Raw genomic sequence first — 25,873 nt, 5'->3', positions numbered from 1 at the left:
TGGAAACACTGAACTACATCAGAACAGCATTGATTAGTCTGACATCTCAAAATACAGATTAAAAAATGATTTTGGTTTGTTTTGGTTTTGGTGACGAAAAGGTATCAACAGAGGCTCTGCCCAAAAAGGGCTGAGGATTGCCTAATATGGCATAGGAGAATAACAGATGTGTCATAAAGGAGCAGGATAAATAATGAATATCCAAATATGATCCACGTCTCATAAGTGATGCAAGACTATTTCAATCCACAAACACACAGTATTGCTGAACTGAATTGAGTGGCCATTATAGTAGCCATTATAGAGCACCCTGTGCTGTGCTGTGTTCCTCTGCCTCCTCCTGGTAGGGGATTTAGACATGGAAGGCGCTTTTTGCACTGCATAAAAGATGAGGCTTGCTGTACCACACTGCAGTTTTTAGGCTGAAGGATCACAGCCAAACTGAGAGGCACAGACGCAAGAAGGGTTTTTACAGTGTCTACTACGGTAATAATAATGATAATATCTGCTTTAAAGCTGTTATTAAGCTGTTAAAATGTCCATCCTTTTATTGGTAATTGTATACGAACGTATCTAATTTTCCTGACAGCTACCCTCTATGACAGAAGTATTTTTTTCATGCCGGTTATGTTTTAAACTGGAATTGAATACACATTATCGGATGTCTTGTACTGTAAACAAGCACCATGGTCTGCTTTCTTTGGACATGAGCTGTCCAAAATTGTATGCTTCAAAAACCGTCATCCATTGAAGGATAGATAATCTTATTAATCTTAACACGCTTGTTCCCTAGTGCTCACCTGGGGCAATTACTGTATGTTGTTCCTTCCTTTTCAAAGTGTAGTGACAGTACACTGCAAGCGTAACCTTCACCATGCCACACCACTGATTTAGATGTGGTTTTGACATCAGGTGTTTTTCATGACAGCCTTTGATTCTCTGTCTTGTGCTAGCCTGTAACTTATTGTCCCTTCTTCTGAAGAGAAGACATAGGTGTAGATCTTCCTTGAATGACACATTTTAGGGAGTTGTTTAGCTGAAAGCCTTGTGATAATTGATGTCCTAGTTGTTAAAATTTCTGTGCATCATCATACAGGAGAGAGTACAAGAGAGGATTTTGTTTTATACTATATTCAATGTGAAGTCGTAGGCCTACATACAGCAGCTCCCTATACAGAATATCTCAAATTAACCACTTCATTTTCTTCACTTCCAGTGCCAGTGCCACATGTTACCATGGCTTGCACATTTTGAGCAGTAATGCAAATTGCAAGGAAGTTAATGAAACTTGCAATTGCATGTGATGCTCCATGTCATGACCAATCGTTGAGATGTGACGCAAACTGCCAAGTAATTGATATGTTTTGCTTCTGATGGTGAGCCATCTTCATGGTTGCAGATACACTCTGGCTGCCAGGAGTTGTGGTTAAGTGCATATCTGGCAACCTGCGCATCTTAGTTTGTAGCTGAGCAGGGCCACTTCTTTCCTTTTTGCTACAAGTGTCAGCATTGAGATCTATGATGGCCCCCACAGGCCATTGAAAGGGCAGTGTGATAATATAGTATGTACTTACACTGTGCCCTTTGTCTTTTGTTAGGTGCTCCATAATGGATTGTCTACATGCTGGGAAATCCTAGCAAAATAGAAGGTTAGCCTTTTGATGCAAATAGGATCAACGCACATCCAACTCACTGTGTGTGCTGCTAATACTGTAATACTGTACTTGATAATAACATTGCTACATCAGAGAGAGACTTAAGCAAATTTAGACATGGTCTAAACAGATTTAGTCATTACTGTTTTGCTAGCTACAAGCTTTCAATTGAGGCATTAAAAGGATCAAAGATTCTTGCTTTTGCCCTGTCAACATTTGTGCATGACATTTTTAAAAGTAGCATAGCTACACATGGAAGGCCTTCTTCCACATGCCTTCACCACATCAGCCATGCTTGTGTCTCTGGCAGCCGCAGTGGTGTGTAGATGAGCCCCACCCTGTCATGGATGCTGTGCCACACTTGCATGAGTGAGCCGCCCGAGCCCTTAAAAGTCTGAGTCTACTTGGCCTACTTTCGGCTCTCTTTTTTTGCACAGGGAGGGATTGGGTCTGCTGGCGCTGCAGCCGCTGGTGTTTTTGCCATGTCTCGGTTTGGCTCTGCCGGCCCAGCTAAATCTGATGCAAAAAAGCCCGTAAGTGGAGCAGCGAGGAGAGGAATGGAACAGGAGAGAAATGAAAGGAAAAAGAAGGCATTGCATAACCGTGTGCCGCTGCATGTGTGTGATATGGGCCAAGCCAGCTCTCTAGACGGCCTAAGTTTTAGGACACGTGCTTATTTTACTTATCGCTGTGTGACTTGTTAGAACTGCTGTCTGTGTGAATACTGTGCAGTAAAGAGGTTTAGAATAGGTGGATTTGCTGAAATATACTCAAAAACACACCTGCTGTGTATGTGAGAATATTGGAACATACAGTGTATCCCACAGGCCACAAAACCCGCAAGTTGACACTGTGTATGCTTTATTTACAGTTGGTCTTTAAAGACAGTGCTTGTACATTTTTCTAAGTTAAAATTTGTTTCAACTCAGACTCAAAGCTGCATCTGCCTGGCAGTTGAAAATGTCTCTTTGCTTTGATTTGATGCCTGTGAAGGGTCATCAGATGTCTTCAAGGCTTCAAGACTGCTTGTAAAGCCGTACTCTTTGAGACTATTGCTTTTAGCAGAATGTCACTAGAGGGACATGCCATTGTTTCCTTTCCAGTTATCCAGATTTTCAAGCATTTGGTTTGTGCCACAGTTGTAGTCAGAGTCCACGGAATGGCATTTAGCTGACTACAGGCATAGATGAATGTCTGTAGAGACGTGTAATCAGTTACATAATAATAAGCTCACCCCGAGTCCCAAGAAGAAAGTGGAGGCTCCAGCATATTGTATAAATTATGCTTTTAGTGTTTTCAGTGTTATGCTTTTAGTGTTATGCTTTTAGTGTTAGTGTTTATATTTTCTGTTTTGGTTGTTGTGCTGTAAAACATCACATGATCACATCACATGCAAACATGACGTGATAGTTTTAAGTCAGCCAAGCTAAAAGAAGTTACAATTGAACTGACATAGACCCCAGTAAAACAACAGCTGCTCAAAAGAATCTCCTCGCTTTTATGCATTTGAAAAGTAAGACATGAAAGCATGACAAGCATGAAATCCTACCAGTGGCCATGCATGCACAGGGCTGACGCTGGAGCTGAAATCCATTAATTTCATTGATTTGGCAAGCTTCCTGCGCTAAGTGCATACTGTACATATAAAGCCTGTCACCATTCTTCTCTGTGCTATGTGTTCATGCTGCCCTCAGCATTTTAGTGTTTTCCTGCAGTTGTTCCACTTCTGTGATATTAGAATTGGTAATAAAGTCGATACACAGTATGTACTCTACATGCATTTTAAACATTAATAAAAGGCTAATTACAAATACAGTATATTTCCTCTACACATTCCAAGCTGTTCAACTAAACCAGAGGATGAATTCTTGGTAATAGTCCAACGCACTGACACTTCCATTTTAGGCTTCTATTATATAGACACCCCCTCCCCTTTTGTAACAGTATGTGCAGCCGTGCCTGCATTGCTGTAACTCTCACCGGGCTAACTGAAGAAAATGCCCTCTTAGTCACTCCAGCCCGTACACCGTTTTCAACCGTCTGCAGCTTGCCAGCACAACACCCTCAGGGGCATACATTTCTTTTCCAGTATTAAATGGATCCAGGCTATTTGGCGGCAAAGAATTCCCAGGTGTAAAACAAGTAGGGTGGGTGGTAGGAGAAGAGAGATAGAGAGAGAGCGAATGGAAGAATAGATGTGTATATGATGAAAAGATGAGAGGATCAGGCAGGCAGGGTGGTTGAGGCCACTGCGACTGGAAGATACTGTAAGATTTTCAGCAGTGTTCTGCATAGCCGTCGGGGAAGAGAATAACCCCCGGTGCCAAGCATGAAGACTGCAGAGGTGGATTATGTCTGGTGGGGGGAGGCTTAGAGGTATAATGCCTTTTCTGCCAGACATTCTCTCTTTTTTTACTATGAATCGAAGCGTTCTCCACTGCTGCATGCATATTTTTGTATTTCATCAGAGCATGGTGAAAAATAGCTGCTCTGACTGTAAAGCACTGATAATTGTGCTATCAGATTGGCTCACTGTAAGCTATAGCCAGACGAAATACAGTATTTGCATCCAGAGGTCTATGAAGTAAAAGGAGAAGTCTACCTCATTTGGTACAGTGGAATAACTGGAGTACAGTATAAACTATGTAACATCATGCAGGCTACTAGTGTTGTAATTACTGTACATCAGTTAGAGCAGTGTTTCTCAACCTCTTTTTAGGCGAGGCACCCTTACAATTCATGAAAAATGTCAAGGCACCCCAAACCAACAAGCCGTAACATGGCATCGCATCCGATACCACACAAGCTTAGAAAAGTAACACATTTGGAGACGTCACACGACCTACGTTCGAAGTTGCAGCTGACTGGGGCGACCTATATTTACTTTATTGTGCGTAAATGGTAGATGAAAGATTCCACTGACTAGCATTAACTTATCAATTTAGACAAATATGTATTATAGTACATAATTTATTTATCAGCCACGTTTCCGCGGCAACCCTGAGGGGGGCCCGCAGCACCCCAGGGTGCCCCAGCACCCCTGTTGAGAAACACTGAGTTAGAGAACTTCTACTTCTGCCTCCTGGAACAAGTCGCAGATGCTGAAATACTGCGCCGCCAGTTGCGGCACTCGCAGCAATAGGAGCGCTACCCAATAAGGCTATATCAATTACGACATCTGGTTCATGTCGCACAGGTCCTGATTGTTCTCAGGGGTCAGCAGAGGAATAGGACACGCTGCTGCTGGCTCTGCTGGGTCTATTTATAGGTCTCCATGTGCCGTGTAGTTCACACCAGAGGTGCTTGGCCTGCCCAGGGCTGTCAGAGCCTCTCCTCTCCGCGGCCTCATTACCCCGACCCAGCAGGCAAGGCTAGCACGGCCGTGGGACGGGACGGGAGGGCGGCTGATTGCGCTCTGGGGACCTGGCGCTACAAGATGCTACATGTCCTGCTGCTCCTGCTGCTCCTGCTGCATGTCACCGCGGCCGCACCCATGGACAGGGAAGCTGACAAGGGGAGGGGACAAAGGGGTCAGCTGTTCCGGGCCCAGGGTGATGGGGGGCCCCATAATTGTGCCCTCATTACATTGATTGTATTGGGTGGGGGGCCCTTTTAGATTACTTTGTCCTGGGCCTAGCCAAAGCTGTCAGCAGCCCTGCCCATGGCTCCATAGTGTACCGTGTGAATGCATTGCACACATGCTGTACTAAGTGAATAACAAACAACAACGGCCATAAAAGAAGCCCTTCTTTCACGCGTCGAATGTCTATAGTGACGTGTGGCGACGACTGGCGTCTGAGAGAGAATGTCCTTTGTTGTGGGTGAACTGTTGGCTAGTTGTTGTCCAGAGTTGACACATGTGTGATTGAGCCCTGCTGAGAAGTGGCATGGTGCTTTCCACTGCCTGCCAGCTTAGTCGTCCCAACACCCCCCCACACCCCCATTCCATTCTGAATGGTGGTCTTCAGTGCATCAGACCAGAGAACAGTGTTCATTGCATCTGTCTGTAATGTGCGCATGGCCACTGAACGGGTCCGGGACAAAATAATCTGAAACGGCACCCCTTATCAATGCAATGGGGACCCAATTCTTGGCCCCTCCTCTCCCTGCAGGCCTGGGACAGGTAACCTGTTTGTTCCCCACTGTTGGTGAGCCTGACTGTTGGTCCACCTCTTAAGTGCTGCAACAATAGTGATCAGGCGATCTCCCTGATCCCCTCAGCTCAGACCGCTCAATGCAGCAGGGTGCAAAGATGATCTGGAGGAAGAAAAGTAGGCCTTTCACAAACCCTCCCGAGAATAAAAACAGGTTCCATTTGCACCTGCCATATGCTGTCTGGAATGATGGTACTATGGAGAGCGAGAAAAAACAATGAAAAGTAACATCCCAAAAAAGAACTGTCGCTTAGAGAGCTTAGAATAGAACAAAGTGAGTAGTATTAGCTTTTTGAGTAGCATTTCTTTTTTGTGTCCAAGTTCATGACACGACAGGACATTATACTTAGCTGACACGTTTATCAAAGAGACGTGCAGTTATTATTTTTCACAGTGTTGGATACAGTCCCTGGAGCAGTGTGGGGTTAGGTGCCTTGCTCAAGGGCATGAGAGCCATGGCTGGAGGTGTATAGGGAGGGAGAGTTCAGGTGGGAATTGAACCTACAACCCACAGATTGAAAGACCAACTCCCTAACCACAAGGCCACAGCCCGCGGCCCCAATGACAGCCAGTCACTGCTGTGTTGCTGGCCTGGCTGTCTCAACCAGCACGATGTGAAGCAGCCAGCAGAATATCCAGCAAGAGGCCGCCGTAATAGGCCGAATCGAATTGTGTGAAACGCATGGCGGGCGAGAAATGGCTTTCTATTCTTTGATGGCCATACGGTTCCCATGCTGAGTCCAGATCAAGTGGATGTTCATTTGGCACCGTGTGGGCTGCAGGAGGGTGGTGGTGTGAATAGAGGGAGACGGAGGTGGGCGGGGAGAAGGCTGGCGGAAATAGCCACCCACTGGATATAAGCACCCTGTGGCAAGTGTTAGCTACGTGCTTCACCACATCAAGGTTGATGCTCTCTCTCTCTCTCTCTCTCTCTCTCTCTCTCTCTCTCTCTCTCTCTCTCTCTCTCTCTCTCAATCTCTGTCACTCTCTCCTTTTCTCACTCTTGTTCTCTCAGTCTCTTTTTCTCACTCTACTTCTCCTGTTCTCTCTCTCTCTCTCTCTCTCTCTCTCTCTCTCTCTCTCTCTCTCTCTCTCTCACCGTTCTCCTTTGTACCTGGGCAATAAAGCGTTGGCAGCCACAGTAGTGGGGTGTCTGCTGGTCTAATTGGAAGAGAGCTCCAGCTGAGCTTCGTCAGCACGGTTAGCGAGCAGCAGAGGCCGGGGAAGGGAACAGCTTGCCCCTGTCGACACTACGAACGGACACTCACAAGGGGTCACCTACCTGCAGCTCAGACTCAGGCCACAACTGCAAAAGGTGGAAAAAAGGTGTGGTACAGAGCGTGCACAGCACACCCAAGACAAAAGCATCAGCAGGTGCTAAATCAAAAAAGTACATATGATAAAGGGGGTAAGATTTGCATGCACACTGCTTGCAAAAGTACAACGCAAGAAGATCTATGATTCAAACGCTGCCCTAAAATATATGAGTTAGTCTTTTGCCAGCAGTTTGCAAATCCTTCCCCCTTTTTCAAAAGAAAAAAACTATGCGTGTAGAGTGCAGAAGCACCAAATAACCATGTGAAAAAGCCTTATAGGGTATGTAAAAGAAGCCAGGGAGAGAAAGGAATAACTTGTACCATTCAAAGACTTTGCGAGTCAGCAGTCATTGTAATTGGCATTGGGCCAGTTGCCTCAGACCATGGTCTTTTTTTCTTGCACATTTGCATTATTTGGATTGGCATGTTTACTTGACAGTGCAGCTTGCAATCGTTACAGACACTCACTTGCTTCTTTGGTCCTTTGGATCAATATTGGGATGGGAGGGCAGAAACTCCTGGATTTTTAATTACAAAGTATAATGATACTTTATTATGGCATGTGATGAATCATTCATCAAATAAATAAAGCTTGAACATAAAAGAGTATTTCACAGTACATTGACATTGGCATCTTTACAGACACTCGTCGTTACAGACACTCACTTGCTTCTTTGGTCCTTTGAATCAATACTGGGATGGGAGGGCAGAAACCCTTGAGTATTTATATTTTTAATTATAATGATACTTAATTATGGCATGTTATAAATCATTCATCAAATAAATAAGGCTTGAACTCAAAATAGTATTTCACAGTACAATAGACATTGGCATGTAGCTTTGCCTTCATTCCGCTTGCTAATTCAGTCAAACTAAGTAGATGGACAGACACCTCACTGCCTGTCCAAAATGTGTGCATGTTCTACAGGTCAATATGGTAGAGGGGGCCGCAGCGCATGCATGTCATGACATAATGACATGTCATGACATGTCATCTGGCATAATGGCTCAGGACTCTGCCTTTACGCCCACCCTCTCAAGGCCATATCCCAGGTGGTGTGAAGTGGAACACAATGAGGTTGGGATAAAATGCCCCAACTCAACCGAGAATAGCATAGCAGCCTCTTCAGCGACTGCCAATCAGCGTCTAGACAGGGTCGTCAGATTGAAGGAGAAATTGGACGTTGCTATGGCAATTGAAGATGGGTTTTTTTGTTGCGGAACGGTAGAAGTGACTTGTTCCTGTGGAGAGAAAAAAACGAGAATTCTCACCTATGTTAGTCACTTCCTCTCAAACCTCTGCACTCGAGGATATATGATTCATTGCTCTCACTGCTAGATAGATAGTCAAGGGTGAGTGGAAGGTGGTATTGTGGCCGTTTTGTCTGAAAGTGTGCTTTCTTTTCTGACATCAGGCTGAACATGACCAGATACTGCCATAGATGAGTTTTAATGTCCCAGATGAAACAGAAGAATGACACTCTGATGTCTGAGGCAAGTATGCATCTCTGTGCGTCTGTCTGTGTGGGTGGCTGTATGTGTGTCTGTGTGTCTGAGCCTGTATATCTATCTGTCATTTGCCTGTCTGTTTGTCTGTCCGTCTCTCGCCCTGCCTGTCTGTCTGTCTCTGTGCTCATGCAAGTGTGTGTGTGCGTCCGTGCGTGCGTGCGTGCGTGCGTGCGTGCGTGTGTGTGTGTGTGTGTGTGTGTGTGTGTGTGTGTGTGTGTGTGTGTGTGTGTGTTTAAAGCATGAAAATAGAATTATACTAGTTAAACGTTGCAACAGCACTTCCCTTTTGCTTCAAAGTGATGTAACTAACATTTAAAAATATCTGTGAAGGTACTGTACACTTGCAAGTTCTGACTTATGTAAGAATGGCTGACGATGCCGTTGTCATCTGTGCCGGTAATCTTGAGGAGATTATTCTGACTGCAGGCCATGAATGAACTATTCATATTACATTCTCAGTACCTCTGCAGTTTTTGATGCCACCCAGTATATTTTTTGCTGTGTTAATTCGACACTTAAAGAGTAGGTGCAGCTCTTGTAGTGTTCAATTCGACTCTCAAAAGTGTAAAATTGACACTGAAATTTGCTGTGCATTCTCAATACCTCTGCAGTTTTTGATGCCAACTGCTCAGCCATTATAAATTGAGTTTATATGTGTTGATTGAATAGCAGAGCTTTATAGGTTAATATACTCAGCATTTGCACATTATACTGTATATAATGCTTACAGATGTGCCTGTGGTTAAAAAAAAGAATTAAAAAAAACCCACAAATTCTGTAGTTAATTGGTAGCCTAGAAATCTAGACGCCCCTAGCGGCCGCAAATTGGTTTGGCTCGGCAGGCTAGTTAATTGGTGCAATAGTTAATTCAATATGACAGTCTGAAAATTGAGTTATACTCTGTTCAGAAAGCCTGAACATTCCATCTCTCACTGAATTACCGTAAAAAATGGTTACGTTGATATAAATGGACACCAGACACCCAAAGGTAAATGAGGGCTTTTATTTCTAATTTAGATGTTGAATATCTGCACTCTTACTGACGTTTTTTTTTAGCTGAATGGGAGCAATTGGGAATAATTTTTAAAGCATTATTTTCCATAGTGTATTATATGTATATGTTCACATTGTTGTCCTGCTCCTGTGGTTTACATGTGCACACCACCTCTTCACTTTAATTTAGATGTTGCTCCTCCCACTTCTGAGCTTGATGTCAGTTGTCAACATAATGTGCTCTGTGTGGGGGCTGAAAAATGATTCCATTATTCATCTGTGAAACTAGTAAAATCAAACTTCAAGCACATTTTTGCATCTATTATACAGGTGGATGAACAAATGATACAATCAACCAGTGTGACACATAGCCTAACCAAATGAGGGTTACATAATCACTCTGAAGTTCCGGAAGCTTCAATGTGTCAGCCATTGGTCTGAGCACTGGGAATTGCAGTTTACGAGCACACCCAGTGCGTCAAAGCTAAGTTGGGGGAGTTTTTCTTGTTAACTACTGTAGCCAGCAGCAATGCACTAGTGAACCTTACAGTATATGTTGACACTTGTTATCTCCCCCTGAACACCCTTTTGCTTTGCGAAGGCAGACACCGATGTGGGCTTTGCCAGTACTGACGGCGACAGTGTTGTTTGTGTGGATAGTGACTAGGTGTGTAGGGGGAAGGGGGAGGTCAGATAAGGTGAGATGCAAACCCTGTCATAGAGGGATGGAGTAGCACTTTATCAGCTGTGCAAAGGAACTATGTCCTGATGGCCAAGTGCCAAGAGCTTTGTACGAGTATACTGTAGTTTTCACATGTGGAGAGTCTGCATGGGAAAGTAAGGAACGTAATTTCAATTCCTTGTATGACCAGTGCATGTAAAGAAATTGACAATAAAACCGACTTGGCTTGACTTGACTTGATATGGCACCTTCTCTCTTTTGGGTCCTGTGACTTGTACTGTAGTCTGTATAGTTTTGTCTATCTTGGGCGTGAAGTGGCATTTTATCTGAAGGAGTGCAAAGCAACCATGGCCATTTTTGTAGAATTTGGACAGCTGCTGTTGGTTAGTAGACATTGAACTTTTGTGTGTGTGTGTGTGTGTGTGTGTGTGTGTGTGTGTGTGTGTGTGTGTGTGTGTGTGTGTGTGTGTGTGTGTGTGTGTGTGTGTGTGTGTGTGTGTGTGTGTGTGTGTGTGTGTGTGTGTGTGTGTGTGTGTGTGTGTGTGTGTGTGTGTGTGTGTAGTTTATACATACATACTCGGTGGCACTTTTACGATTTTGGATCCTGTACTATTGTAGTTTGCCTTGTAGTTTCTTGTGCAACACAGTGCAACATCCCTAGGCAGTCGGAGCAATTAGAAACATTTGGTGAAAAAAAATTGCATCCTCCACACTTCTGTAGACAGCCGCGGTATACTCTGCGTGTCTGTGTGTGTGTGTGTGTGTGTGTGTGTGTGTGTGTGTGTGTGTGTGTGTGTGTGTGTGTGTGTGTGTGTGTGTGTGTGTGTGTGTGTGTGTGGCATCAAACAGACACGGCCCATTTTTGAATTGTATTTGACTACCTGGGGCTTCCTGTGACAGTACTCTGCACAGGCGGTGGGCCCGGTGGACAGCACTGCCAGTGCAAGTGTGCTTACCTGTGGAAACTAAGCGATAGAGCTCCATATCATCCTCCGAGCTGTCATGTCCACAGAGACCTGAGGGCCGTTTCGCCCACCGTTCCTGCTGTCAAGGCGAAAGCTCTCACTCAGAGGTGTGATGCCTTATCTCCCTCCCTCCCTCCCCTCCTCTCTTCCTCCCTCCCATGGAAGAGAAGCATTGCAAACCTGCTGCATCCTCGCTTCATGGGGATATTTGTGACCGTTTGTGGCAGTGGGACAAGAATAAAAAAAAGATGACAAATGGTTGTTAGAAAAGATGGTGTGGTGGATATAGTGCAGAGGTGGGAAGTCGAGTCAGTTCTAAATGCTCAAGGAGGCTCTTGGATGTCCTCCTTTCGGCTGCCTTGTTAGTCTCAAGAGGATGGCATTGCTGATTGGTTCTGCCTGGGGTCTGCACTGGATTGGCTGGAAAAGAATATGTGCTAAAATAAAAGCGTCGTCCCTGAATAGCCTCAATGTGAGCTAAATGTGTGACAGATATGGATTTTCACTTAAGCATGCCTCACTGAGTGTGGAACTTACACCCGGCTTTCTTTCCTTCTCGTTTTTTTCCCCTCCTTCACATCCTTCATTTTCCTCCTCCTCCTCATCTTCCTCTTGCTCTCTTTCACTCTTTCACTCTCTCTCTCTCTCTCTCTTTCTCTCTCTCTCTCTCTCTCTCTCTCTCTCTCTCTCTCTCTCTCTCTCTCTCACTCTCGCTCAACTGGGTTTCCTCCAGATTACATTTGGGAGAACTCTGGTGTTGTGTGCCCTTGTGCAGGAGAACATTTTAGTGCCAGTGGATTAGATTGTCAGTGTTCTGGCTGGCTGAATGAGATGGCTCCCAGATGGAAGAGGTCAGAGGAAGGCTGAGGTGAAGATGAAATGTTTAGTTTTTTTGTGGGGGCTGAGACTGATGGGGGTCGCCTTCAGACAATCAGTCAGTTCTCTCAAAGCACCCCTTCCAAAAAAGCTCTTCCATCATCTCGAAATGTTTGCTATAGGTCATTCCCTTTAAACTCCAGAAATAGCCGTCCTCAAAATAGCAATGGATGGAAAAAAGGGGGGAGAGGTTTCCCATCATGATGCTAAATGGTAAGGGGCATTCCTCCTCTTTGGGGAGAGCGCTGCAATTAAGTAGTATACTCTTTAAGCGTTGGAGGGAGGGAGTTGTGTTGCAGTCATTTGAGTCTTGGCGAACAGGATTTGTTTGTGTCTTATTTGAGATCCGTTCCAGATCAGGAGTAGTGGCCTCATGCATACAGAGCTAAAAATACTGAAGCCAGCCAGACATCACTCTGTGTAGAAAATGAATGACTGTGTCAGATACAGTACTACTAATGATAACAGGCAGAGGTGTAGAGAATACACAGGCAACTTGTTTGTCCCTTGGATAACTGGCAGCTTTGTAGGACACTACTTCTGCAATGCCGTTTTCAATGAAAATGGTTTTAGCCTGGTTTTCCGGTCTGATATCCCCAAGCCAACCTCCCAAGCAAGATGGCAAGCCTCTGAGTTCATGTATAAAATAGAGTTTAGTTTGTTGTCTGTGATGACTTTCCTTCATTGAGGTCATAGTATCTAAAGAGTGTAGTTGGATTCGACTGGACTTTTTTTGAGCTTGACAGACATTTTGATAGACGTCCTCATCCAAGGAACTTCTATGAAATTCTAGAGAAATTTCTAGGAAATTTTCTGAAGAAATTTCCTAGAAACTTCTTAGAAACGTCTAGCAAGCTCAGCGAGAAGTCTGGTTGCTTACGATTAAAATGTTTGGATATTTCGTTCGCTCTTCCATGTGCACCATGTCTGTCATGCAGAGACCAGCCGTGGCACTCGGCCCATTCACCTCCTCTGTAAACGGAAAGGTCAAGTAGCACGTATCCTAGGAAAAGCTCCAAGAATGGATTTCTCTGTAGACACTAAATGTATTCAGGGAAAATAAACGAATGAATGATTTATAAAGTGAATCGTAATAAAGAGCATCAAAACACTGAGGCCCATGTATTGTGTAGTTTATAACCTTTTTATTATTGTACATAGCATTATAACAATAGAACATAATTCAGCATTGTAACACAATTTACATACCCAGGGGGCTGCTTATTGGCTGAAAGGCTTTCTGTAAAGGTTATTTCCTGTTCACACTGGCCTCATGTTCCTCACAGGTGACTATAAATGTCAAGTGAAATGGAAGGACTTCAGCCATTGTGCCAAATAACAGGCTTTGAAACCGAGGCACAGTGCTAAAGATAGCACCTCAGTGGTATAGAAACCTTCACGTACATGCTGTATTCTCTGGAAATAATATGGCCGGGTCTTGTGCATGAGCACAGCTGTGGATGGTGGAGTGAAGTGCTTTATTAAACTGTCAGATACACAGTATACGTACCCACTCTACTAAACAGTATTTCATGCACATTTCATGTGTCTAATTGTTAGGATCATAGATTTTCCCAAAACCTATTTATGTGAACATATTCTTCCTTTTAAACGGTAGTTAAATAAGTTCCGGAACTGAGTGGTTTAGCATTGTTTTTTTCTTTGCTTTCACAGTTCAAAGAGCTTGTAGGGCATGTAATCAATTGTGTTGAATTTCACAACACAAGCCCCACCGCTTTTACTGTAAGTGCTGTCAGTCAGCAGAGGAACCTACAGATACAGCCAGCACAGTATGTCAGAGTAGAGTAGAGGGTAGATGAATATGGGTCAGCCCCTTACTGGGGTGACCATGCCTCTTGTCAGATGAGTCCCATTCGAAACAGTCCGGAGGAGGCTGTTGACACTGCAGCACGACCACCCACGTGGCGGGAAATTGCTTATCTGCTCCGTCCAGCCAGCGCACTGTAGAGTGTCAGTTGGACTCTGAAGGACTTCTTCTGGCTCTGTTGCTGCCACTGCTCTGCTGCTGGAGTCCTTGACCTCAGCACAATGCTCAGTATTCTGACCTCTACACAGAAATAGATAGGCAAATATGTGCTCGCATTTATGTAGGGCGGATAGGGATATACTGTGGGCTGTGCTCTAGTCTAAGGCCTGTACCATGGCGGCAGGGTGTTGGTCACTGTTTTTTTTTGTAAACTCAGAGTCAGACTGAGTTTACTCTAGGCCTACAGGCGAACATTGTTCTGTCATTAAATGAAATACAGAATTCAAATATCATAGTGGACCTTAATTCATTACTGGTCACTTTATTGCACACCATGGGTTGGAATTTCTGTCCTTTTTCGATGAATGCCATTGCATTCTGTCAATACTGTAGCGGGAGGCATTCTACACTTCAGGGTTAGGAAGTGTTGTTTATTATTGACTTACTAATGACCACTGTAAAACATCTGTGTAGCAGTCAGGGTACTGGCACCATCTACAAATCACTGTAGGAGGCTGTAGTTCATCCACCACATCAGATAACTTTGTGGTACCCACTTTGACTGTTATACAATCCGGGGCTGAAATATTTGCATAGTTCGTCTGAGGTGAAGTTGTTCTGATTAGTTTACTGTGCACTGAAGTTGCATCATTGCCTGCATGCACTAAAAGACAAAATGGAGCTTATTTGTTTTCACTGAATACCTTTTTGCCTTGTTAGAAGAGGTAGGTATTGCTAATGCAAGGTAATCACTAAGGAATTAAGTACTTAGGTACCTAAGGGGGTAGTAAAGTGATGTGTAAAAGCTTTTCTCTAAAAAGATGTATGGCCACCGATATTACCTAAGACAGGACAATAGTTTGCTGTTCTAAAGGGAGTGTAATGTACTCTCTCTCTCTCTCTCTCTCTCTCTCTCTCTCTCTCTCTCTCTCTCTCTCTCTCTCTCTCTCTCTCTCTCTCTCTCTCTCTCTCTCTCTCTCTCTGGCATGTGTCTGCATCTGCAGGGAGGAGGTGTAGCTCAGTAGTAGGTATTGGCTGGCTCAGCTGTGCATGACACTGCTATATTACCCTGATTTAAGACCCACACAGCTGCACTTTGTATAGTTTATGCCAGTGGTTTTCAAAGTGGGGGTGGGGTGGGGGTGAGGGGATGCTAGGGCTGCCGCTGCAGATTGGCAGGAAAAGCATTGCAAAATAAAAGCAATAAATTAAACAACCATTTCAATAAATTAAACAACCAATGTACAACAAAATAGGACAAAACTTAATATTCCCATTATTTTAGAACTGAATTATAATAATCTACTGCATCTGTGAACATTAATACTATTATTGTTAAGATAGTATTTTATATATCCCAACAGGGCACTAACACACCTACACTATGGTTGTGAAAAGGGAAACACAGTAATAATGTGGCACGCCCCATGTAAGGGGGGGCTTGGCTGAAATATATCGGAATATAGGAGTCTTGCCATGGTAAAATTTGGGAACCCCTGGTTTAGGCTGTGTGTTGAAAACTCAGCACTCAATTGTTTTTGCTTCATAATTTGCTTAAAATGGCATTATTGAAAATAAAGCGACAATAAAAGTGTCAATAATATTGTTTGACTGAAATTTTAATATATATATATATATATTATTGAAATTATTCATAAGTATTTTCCACAACAATAGCATGTAGCTCATTGTGCAGCCATAAGGTCCACCTCACAGATGCACGTCTCACTCATCTCTCTCTCTCTCTCTCTCTCTCTCTCTCTCTCTCTCTCTCTCTCTCTCTCTCTGTCTCTCTCTCTCTCTCTCTCTCTCTCTCTCTCTCTCTCTCTCTCTCTCTCTCCCTCTGCTCTCCCTCTGCTCCACTTAAGTGTGTCCTCTCTGGCAATGCAGTAATCTGTCTGTGTTTTAGGTATTACGGTGTCTGCTGTCAGCCATGAGAGACGTGTACTATGGCTGTCCCCTGTGTAATCCCCCAGAGAGAGAGAAAGAGAGACAGAGAGAGAGAGAGGGAGAGAGGGAGGTCCGGACAGGGCCAGCTGGGCAGGGGCACAGATGGGCACAGCCACACGCCCTGTCTGACGTCCATTCACTGGCATTAGCATTCGCCTTTACAGCACACCACCCTCGCGGTCCTCCTGGGATGTGAATGGGAATTGTGTGAGAGCGGGTTCATTCAGTGCAGTCGGGCTGATGCTCAGCCATATGTATGTATGCATGGCCCAGTCAGGCTGCCTCTGCCTCTGCCTGCTGCATTACATGTCACAGTGCTGCTGCTGCTGCGGGACGGGCATGCTGATTGGGCCGCTGCTGCAGCAGGCTACCTCCACTGCATCAGACGCTATTTTTAGCTCGTTCCCACTCTCCCCCCCTCTCCCTGACTCTCTCACTCTGACTCTCCCTCTCTCTCTCTCCTTTTCTCACTCATTGACTATTTCTCTCTCTCTCTCTCTCTCTCTCTCTCTCTCTCTCTCTCTCTCTCTCTCTGATCTCTTTCTCCTCTGTCTCTGTTACTCTGTGTTACTCTCATTCACTCTCTCTCTCTCTCTCTCTCTCTCTCTCTCTCTCTCTGATCTCTTTCTCCTCTGTCTCTGTTACTCTGTGTTACTCTCATTCACTCTCTCTCTCTTACAATCTCCTCTTCTTCTCACTCTCTGACTCCCCCCCCCCCCACCCCCCTCTCTCTCCCCTGTCTCTTTTTCACATGGCTGTTTCTGGCTCTTGCTCACTCCTGCTCTCTCGGGGCTCTCCCTCCTTCCCTTTGTCCCGCTCTCTCCCTTTCTCCCTCTGACTTTCCTTCTTTCTGACCCTCACCCCCACCCCCACCCCCTCCTCCCATCTTTATCCGTGCCTGAAGATTTCGCTCTGAGAAGGAGATGGTGTTTTGAAATTTCCACTGCACTCACTCTCTCCCTCCGTTCTGCATTATTGATAGTGTCAAGTGAAATGGGTACAGAGAGTAGCAAAAGGAGAAGAACACAGCATGGCACCGGTGGTGGTCTCTCTAGCAGGCAGGCAGCCCGTCATATAACTGTCCTTAGAACATGGTGCAGTCAAACCCTCCACTGCTCCGATGCTGCATATATGTATGTAACTGCCCCCAGAACCATGGGCGTAATTTTAAGGGGGGGGGGGGGGTCCACACCACTTTGCGATGAATCTAGCTTGTCCCCACCATTTTTTCACAAATATAATGCAAAAATAGCATACCTGGATAATTTGCCATTGAAATGTCCCCACCACTTTTCGAGCCAAACCTACACCTTTGCCCAGAACACAGTACTGTATATAGTGAAGACTCCATTGGCCCAATGCTGCTTTGTTGAAGGAGGTAGATCTGCACACTGCCAACAAGCTCCAAAAAATAAACTTTATTATTAAAGCAATGTTTCGATCACCCTGGATCTTCCCTGGATCTTTTGGAGCTTATATTGGCATGTGTGCAGACCTACCTCCTTCAACTGTGTTGACACTTTTGTCTGGCACCTGCAAAAAGTGGTTTTCGATGTGCGCGCCCTACCCAAAATTACCCACGCTGCATTGTCACAAATCCCAGGCAAGGGAGCATGCACTGGAGCCAGCAGATTGATAGTCTTCGGAAAACTGTCTTTTTCTGTCCCCGCTGTCACCAACTCAACAAGCCTTAAAATAGGAGGGCCAATGGGTCAGGAGAAAAGACAGGCTGGTTTTAGAAATAAACTGTAAGCCTATGGGGATTGTTGGGAAGTCCCCGAGCCAACATAATATAAATGCCCATGCCCTTTTTAAGCTTACAAAGACCCTGCAATTTGTATTAGTCGCTGTAGGCTTTGGACAGTAACTAGAATGGCCAGTGTATTTAGACTGTCTTATTCTAGTCTTTTATGCTATCGCATAACTCTGTTGACATACTAATCTGTGTGATATATATAATAGAAAGCATCTTTATTGTTACTGTCACAAATACAACAAAACTTAAACTTTTTTTTGTTCACTGAAATTTAAAAGGTCAGTGTACCTCTAGGTAATTACTTGAATGAGACTAGGTGATTGCATATTAAGATGAGTTCACATGCAAGTGCACACAGAAACTGGAATAAAATACTAACTTTGAAATAATATTCATCTCTATCAAAAATGGTGTCTTGTTTTTCTGTTAAGTGCAACAAGTAAAGCCAAATTAGCAAAAGATGGACATGGGATGGTTTTGCATTTGAACTCTTCATGTTTTGGCCTCTCCTCCCCTCTCATCCATATCCAAATCCATATATTCCATCTACATGTTCCATGTTCCATGTCCACGCTGTCTGGCCCGCTACCGTTTGGTCTCCTAGGAAACGGCCCATAGAGCCCAGCTGCATCGCATCCTGCAGCATTTGCATAGCTATGTTGATGATCATCTAAGAGGAGAGGAGAGGAGAGGAGGCATGCGGCTCACACCGCCACTCCACTCGATGATAGCCATTTGGTGACATGGCCAGAGTGACTCCAACCGGCCACTTAACGGGCAAAACCAGCGGCTTACCTGCAGACAGTAGCAGCTTCAGTGATAGGCACTGAACTGGACTGTAACCGTAATAAGGCCGGGCATTTTTACATGGCCCGCTCTTAATTTGTTGGCCAGCCTCTAATGCAAAACACAAGAAAGCAAATACTGTAGCATCGCACCTTTAGGACTGGGAACCAGGAAATGTCCTGTATGTAAGATTATCTGTCAAGGCCTGTAAGCACACCTAAGTGGTATAATTGACCAGGAACATAACAGGCTGTCCTCATTATACCATGCCCTGACCAGTGGTGTAGTCTAATTTTTTATGGTGGGTATACTGTATATTTGAGCATTTTTTGAAGTGGGTATACTGTATATATTTGTGCTATTCAAAACAATGGATAAATCAATTTTAAGTGGGTATACTGAAATCCCTGAAATTTAGAAGTGGGTATAATCCGTATACCCGCATTCTACGTAGACTACACCACTGCCCTGACCAATTCTGTTCTGTCATGTGCTGTGATCGAGCTTGTGACTGGAAGCACAGACTGTATTTTAGTCCCACTGCCAGCCATGTGAATGAATGTACTTCCGCAAGCACCGACACACACACATTCAGTAATACTGACACATGTGTATAACTACGGTACGCTTATATGACTGCACGCACACACACACACACACACACACACACACACACACACACACACACACACACACACACACACACACACACACACACACACACACACACACACACACACACACACACACACAGGTACACACGTAGACAAGTACACACACACGTATACAGACACATGCTCAAGATAGCCGCTGTGTTAATAGTAAGTGTAAGTGTCCATCCGGTAAACAGGCTTGGGTTACCCCCCTGGAAGCTTGCCTGTGATCCCTCTACCTCTGAGTCACGACAGGGGAAAGAGAGAGAGAGACAGAGAGAGAGAGAGAGAGAGAGAGAGAGAGAGAGAGAGAGAGAGAGAGAGAGAGAGAGAGAGAGAGAGAGAGAGAGAGAGAGAGAGAGAGAGAGAGAGCATCTCTCGCACGGCAGACTGACACCAGCACATGCTCCCTGTGTGCTGTGTTATCTATGACAGGGGCTTATGCTGGCTTCACCGTGAGCTCTCTAAGCCCGCGAGGGGAAAGACCAGCACTCGACTAGGTGATGGTGTACTACAGCCACTATCGTGTTGTGAGCACAGAAAACAAACAGGTGTTCCAATAGTCACGGAAGTCTGTCATCAGGAGGTCATGCACTTTGCCCAGGACTTAACTACACACAGAGCCATTAATGGCCGTCTCTGAGCCAGTTCCTGGCTCATGTCTCATGGTTGAGAGGTTTTTATCCCCCGACCCGGCCGTAGAGCTTTATCGGCTGCAGTGGTTTTAACAGCTGTATGCTGTAGTGTGATGTCACAGGCCAGCTGTGTGGATAGGAGGATACGGCAGGGGTAATGGGGGCGCTGATGGGGGAGTGGCATATGGTTTAGCTTGTCATCAGTGTCCCTTGATGTTTTATTTTTTGAACGTACCGTTCTCATATGAATAGGATTAAAATATTGTGCTGAATCGCCACTAGTCTGCCAGGGATGTTCAAATGTAGGCTTAAATGTAGAGTACAGGCTCATTGTTCTTTTACAGTAACTACATATCTGATCTGCCTTCACTGCACATAGATTGTACATCTGTATAAAGTTGCGAGGAGTAATTATTTTTTTCCCCATTTCTTTTAGAATTTCACTTGAACCCTCTGCGGCTCCCATAGAACTCTGTCTTAAAAATCCTGCAAAGTCCTTCTGACAACCCAAAATTCTGGCAAAATTCTAATCGCATATTTGTGATGGTACTCCTCAAAGGGTTAAAAGCCTCTGCTGAGTGTAATGTAATATGATGTAATGTTTATAACGTGTTCTCATATGTCTTCATGGGGTTTACTGTATATGTCTAACATGTTGCCGTATGTATTCTCTCAGAAGCCAAATCCAGCGGAGAAGATGAAGGAGGAGAATGTGTTCCGTCGGCGGTTCTCTCTGTGTCCGATCGCGTCCTCGCCACAGAAGGTGGTGGACCCACGCAATCGCAATCACTCGGACGGAGACCATGACATCTACCCTCTCAGTCCAGGTACTGTTTCTTTCTGTTTCATTGCTCCACTATAGAGAAACAGCCGCAGTACGCTGCTACTATTACTTACGCTTATTGGGACATCTGTATTTGTTCCAGAACTGTATGACAGGTTGTGTATCGTGTGTAGAGTTAAAGACTTCAGAGACAATGTGACAATAAAGTGTGAGTCATCGAAGTGATAACAGCTTATCTATCTATCAATGTCCCAAATCAACACTTGAGAGACTTTAGATCAGTGGTTCTCAACCTTTTTTGAACAAACTGAGCACCTCCCCTCTCAGCTGTATCTTTCTCACCACCCTAACAACCACAGGGGGGCTGTAGAGCCCCCATTGAGAACCACTACTTTAGATGTGTTGTGAATAGTGTTTATTATTGGTCGAGAATTAAATATATTGCCACACAGTGTTTACAAAGAGCTTTCATGGGCAACAAATCTGCAGAAAAGTGTCCACTAATTGACACATCATTGGAATCAGTGGTTCAATCAAGAATCCTGATCCTTACCTACGTTGACCTTATGACTCTACAATCTCTATCTTTCTCTTCTTCCTCTGCCTTCCTGCTATTTCTGCCTCTCCTCTATACCTCTCCTTTTAAATCCATCTGTAAAAATGATGTTTTTTTTACCATTTGTTAAGCACTTTGAGTTACATGCCTTGTACGATACAGTGCTATGCAAATACAATTATTATTATTATTATTATTAATTGGTTCTAGCTCTGTGCAGTGGTACACAGAGGCATTTGAAACACTGCATTTGTTGATTCCCACCTCAGAGAACTTCCTGTGTTTGGGAAGTCTGCCAGACTATGCTCCATATACAGTACGAGCTTGCAGTGACAGCCATCATATATCACTGTGCCTGTCTACCCTGCAGCTTTAGTGCATTTTGTTGGTCTTGCCTCTTGTATGTTTTTCTTTCCGTCCAGGGCTTGTGTTTCAATGCTCGAGTTTTTTTTTAACAAATTCAATTGGGAATAGGCTGAGGGAAGGAGGAGAGAGAGAGAGAGAGAGAGAGAGAGAGAGAGAGAGAGAGAGAGAGAGAGAGAGAGAGAGAGAGAGAGAGAGAGAGAGAGAGAGAGAGAGAGAGAGAGAGAATGATGGAGAGATGGAGAAAAAGATGAGAGCTGCTTGTTTGTCTCGGTCTCCTGGCTGCCCGGAGGCTGTATGGCTCTTGTCATCCGCCTGGTGCATAGAGGAGTAGTGTCAGAGAGGAAACATCCTACTGCTAGTCCAGAGCCACAGGTGCTGCACCTCAGCTCTCCATCACCCACGCCAACACATAGCAGCACTGTCAGCTGCGCACAGCAAAACAAAACATCACTGAAGATGTTTCATCAGCTAACAAAGTCACATATGCTGTACACATGCAGTACCTGTTAGAATACAGTAGGCTACATACAATACACAGTAGATATGGGTTTGTGAGTATGTATTGTTCCATGTGTGCTCCTCTCATTATTGAGTGCATTCTGAGTGTATTTTGCTGTATAATTTGCACTGATTTTGCTATGTTAGGCTATATGTTTTACACGAATGTGGCCTAATCTCCTTTTTACAGTCTAAAAAGTAAAATAAAACGAGAAATAAGGCTGTTAGAATGTGGGAAGTGACTATTCCTGTGGCCTTGATTAAATTCTAGTCTAAAAAGTACATCCTCCTGTGGGCTTCGGAATTTGTGTCAGACTAAGGCCTAAGTAGGTTTTCTGAAATAGGTTGTGTGAGCTTAATGTATTTATAGGCTCAGTGAACAGATGTATTTCTGGATGACAGTTATGTTTTTTGTGTAATACAAATCGCCCTCCCTACCTCTTTATATGACCAAAGCTACCTTAGTGAAAATGAGTCATGGACCGGATATAGATACACATATTTTACATTGTCATGTGATGTGTTGCAGGCGGCAACATTGACAAAGACGGTCTTCCAAGCCTCAAGAATTTCCGCAGTCCTGCTAGGTCCCCGTCCACAAAGGTATTCAAGGAGATCCATTTACCTCTCTTATCTGCACCTTCAAATAACGTCTCACATAGGATCGCTATGATCATGCGAGTGAGTGTCACTTCTACTTTATTATGGTGTAGCACCTTGATGCACTAAAAAGGGAGTAGTGCGGGAGAGAAAGCGCAACTCCAGCACCCCTGGACTGTAAAAAGCATCGTAAGTTTCAGCACTTTCTCTGAGCAACAGCAATCAGGTGATTGCATCAGAGCAGCTTGATTGATTGATATCCTCTGCGTGCTGCCTTGACACTATTAGCCTTTGGGAGCGAAGCCAGCACGGATTATGCAACTAAAGAGCCAGTGTTGGTCCGATGTGGGGAGATGTACACTTCTATAGATGGGTTATGTATAGATGTGTGGAATGTTTAGGTTGTATATATTTGGTTTGGAGGGTCACAGGTTCTTCAGGCCTGCAGCCCTTCACCAGGAGGTAATATGTAGGTGGAAGAGGGCATAAGTATTAGGGATGCAAATTATCGATTAATTCATTAATCATTAGTTGATAGCCTTATCGATCGACTTACGATTAATTGATAAGCAGCGTTTTCCCCCCAAAATCTCAATGTTTCTCGAAAAAAAACTACTAAATCTAAAAAAAATAATAAAAAATTGAGATAAAATACCACATTTAAATTAATTCTATATCAATTCTTTAATCCAAAGGTGATATAAATATTCCCACTCTTCACACCCCTCTTCACACACACTCTTCGCATGCCCATTTCACCTGGGTCTCTTGTCAGTTGAATTGTCGATTAATTGCGATTAATGTTTTTTAATCGATTAATGCATTGATAGAATAGAATATACTTTATTTGTCATGCAAGCATGAAATTTCTCTTTCGTCTCACCATAAAAATATACAAACATACATGTACATTCACTCCATTAAAACACTCATACTCTAAAAAACATAAATACACATAAAAACATTGCACATATCCCCTCCCTCCAGCCACCCCTCCCAGCACACACACCACATACAGTACAGGTCAGATACCAGATCCAGTCCCTTGTTGTTGTTATACCAGCCTAGCTTTTCCATTGCTTATTAACCATGGAGATTGCGCTGGGTATGAATGAATGCTTGTAGATGTTTTTCCTTGTAATGTGTGCTCTGTAGCGCCTCCCTGAAGGGAGCAACTCAAATTCAGGGTTAAGGGGGTGGGTGTTGTCATCCAAAATGTTTAGGGTTTTCCTATCAACTGCAGTTCAATACAGCTTGTCCAGTTGCTTTTGGGGTCGCCCTATTATTTTTCCAGCTGTTTTCACCACTCTGGACAGCCTGTTCTTGTTAGATAGGGTGAGGTGGCCATACCAAACAGAGATGTTATAGGTGATGACAGTCTCTATTAAGCTAACATATGTCCTTTCCAAAATGTTGCTGCTAACTCCAAAGCCTCTCAATTTTCTTATTAAAAACAACCTTTGGTTAGCTTTCTTACATATGACATCAACATTGTCTGAGAAGCTCAATTTTGTGTCAATGTATGTGCCCAAATACTTAAAACAGTCAACAATTTCAATATTTAGTTTGGACAGTAAAAGGGGTGATGGGACACCGCTATAGTTAAGAATTAGCTCCTTGGTTTTGCATACATTGAGTAAAAGTGAGCTTTTCTTGCACCATTGCTCTAACTTAAAAACATGATCCAAGTAGTCAGATGTACTGTCATCTTTATAAAAGAGTGCCACTAAAGCCATATCATCTGCATATTTCACCAATTTAAAATCATCATGGCAGAGTGACATTTCATTTGTGTATACAGAGAACAGAACAGATCGACTAAAGTCTATTAATCGATTAATCATTTCCATCCCTAATAAGTAGCTGTCAGGGCTTGACATAAACTTTTTTCCATCACCAACCAGTGACTTTATGAGCCATTCAGCTATACTTATGATCAGTTTCTTTACCATGGTATCTTATATTATGAAACAAAAAAACAAAAACGGAAAATACAAACTGAGTGTGTTTTGTGCAAAGCTATTGTGATATGGCTAGCGCAGTCAGAAGTAATTTACCTGGCGGTACCAACATCAGTCTCTGAATACCTGTTAGCTTAAAATCAATCTACATTATCAACCATATTCTGAATACAACATGAAAGTGAACAAGAACTATCTCTGTCTGTGTAATCCTTTTCCATTAATGATGGTCCATGTCAGTGAATGTTTTTTGCAGTGGTTTATTGAAGATAATAATAGCCCCTTGTTTTTATTTTCAGTCAGAGTCGAGGCTTTTCAATGGTCAAGATAAAGAATATTTCAATCCCTTGGAGAAATTGGACCGAAAAGAGTCCCTTAAGGTAGGTATCTCTGCCTGCACTGTTATGCGTGTAAGTAGCATGATATAGAATTTCGAATTTGATGAAGCTTGTCAGACTTGATTTTCATCTCCTCCCTTTTATCACACAGACCTGTCATTTGGTAATACAGCACATGTAAATAGCCTTGGATTTCCTTATCAGGTAACACTCTGCCCCCTTGTGGTACAATGCGGTAATGTCATTGTGATTGACTCAATTTTTTTGTTTTGTTCAAAGGTACAAAAAAAGAATTATCGTCAGGAGAAAAAGAGGGCAGCAAAAGAGCTTTTCAGCGCTTTGAAGGACCCCACTGTGGTCATCATGTCAAACTGGTTAAAGGTATAATTTCATCTAATTCAATGAATTCACTCAATGGCCTAGGCCCTAAACACTGTATATTGCACATATGCTAGAGCAACATCATCCTAAAAGATGTCTTTAGACTGGTTGGGCCCAGGGTAAAATCCGGACAGGGTGAAATGGCATTTAGCCTTTATGCTGCCAAATGCTGGAACCATTTTCCTGTTCATATTAGAACTGCCCCAACTGTGTCATGTTTCGTAGGCAAATTAAAAACAGCATTATTTTCATCTGCTTGGTTAAGGTTAGTTATCTACTCTCTATAATACTTCCTATTCTTAAACTTAAACCTTCCTCTCAAGCACATTGAATGGCAGTTATGTGTGATGATGTGCTATACGAATCCCTTTGCTATTGCTATTGCTATATAGTATTATTGTACAGGAAACTGTTTAGTGACATAACAATTATTGAGTCTTAGATGTTGAATTATTCCCTAGAAATATTTGGA

At 43.6% G+C, this 25,873-nt stretch overlaps 1 protein-coding gene across 1 annotated transcript in view; it reads left to right on the top strand.

The window, feature by feature from the left end:
* LOC134439360 (oxysterol-binding protein-related protein 5-like) overlaps positions 1-25,873 on the top strand; it is a 38,532-nt gene that overhangs the window by 1,860 nt on the left and 10,799 nt on the right. The window contains exons 2-6 of the mRNA XM_063189278.1: positions 8,541-8,619; positions 20,594-20,744; positions 22,651-22,724; positions 24,982-25,062; positions 25,300-25,401. Of these exons, the coding sequence (XP_063045348.1) occupies positions 8,578-8,619; positions 20,594-20,744; positions 22,651-22,724; positions 24,982-25,062; positions 25,300-25,401 (450 nt within the window). The 5' untranslated portion in view covers positions 8,541-8,577. The remainder of the gene's footprint in view (positions 1-8,540; positions 8,620-20,593; positions 20,745-22,650; positions 22,725-24,981; positions 25,063-25,299; positions 25,402-25,873) is intronic.

The sequence above is a fragment of the Engraulis encrasicolus genome, chromosome 22, assembly GCF_034702125.1.
Source record: "Engraulis encrasicolus isolate BLACKSEA-1 chromosome 22, IST_EnEncr_1.0, whole genome shotgun sequence".
NCBI classification, from domain to species: Eukaryota; Metazoa; Chordata; class Actinopteri; order Clupeiformes; family Engraulidae; genus Engraulis; species Engraulis encrasicolus.
Note: the sequence above shows the minus strand (reverse complement) of the source record. Positions and strands in the feature narration are given on the sequence as shown.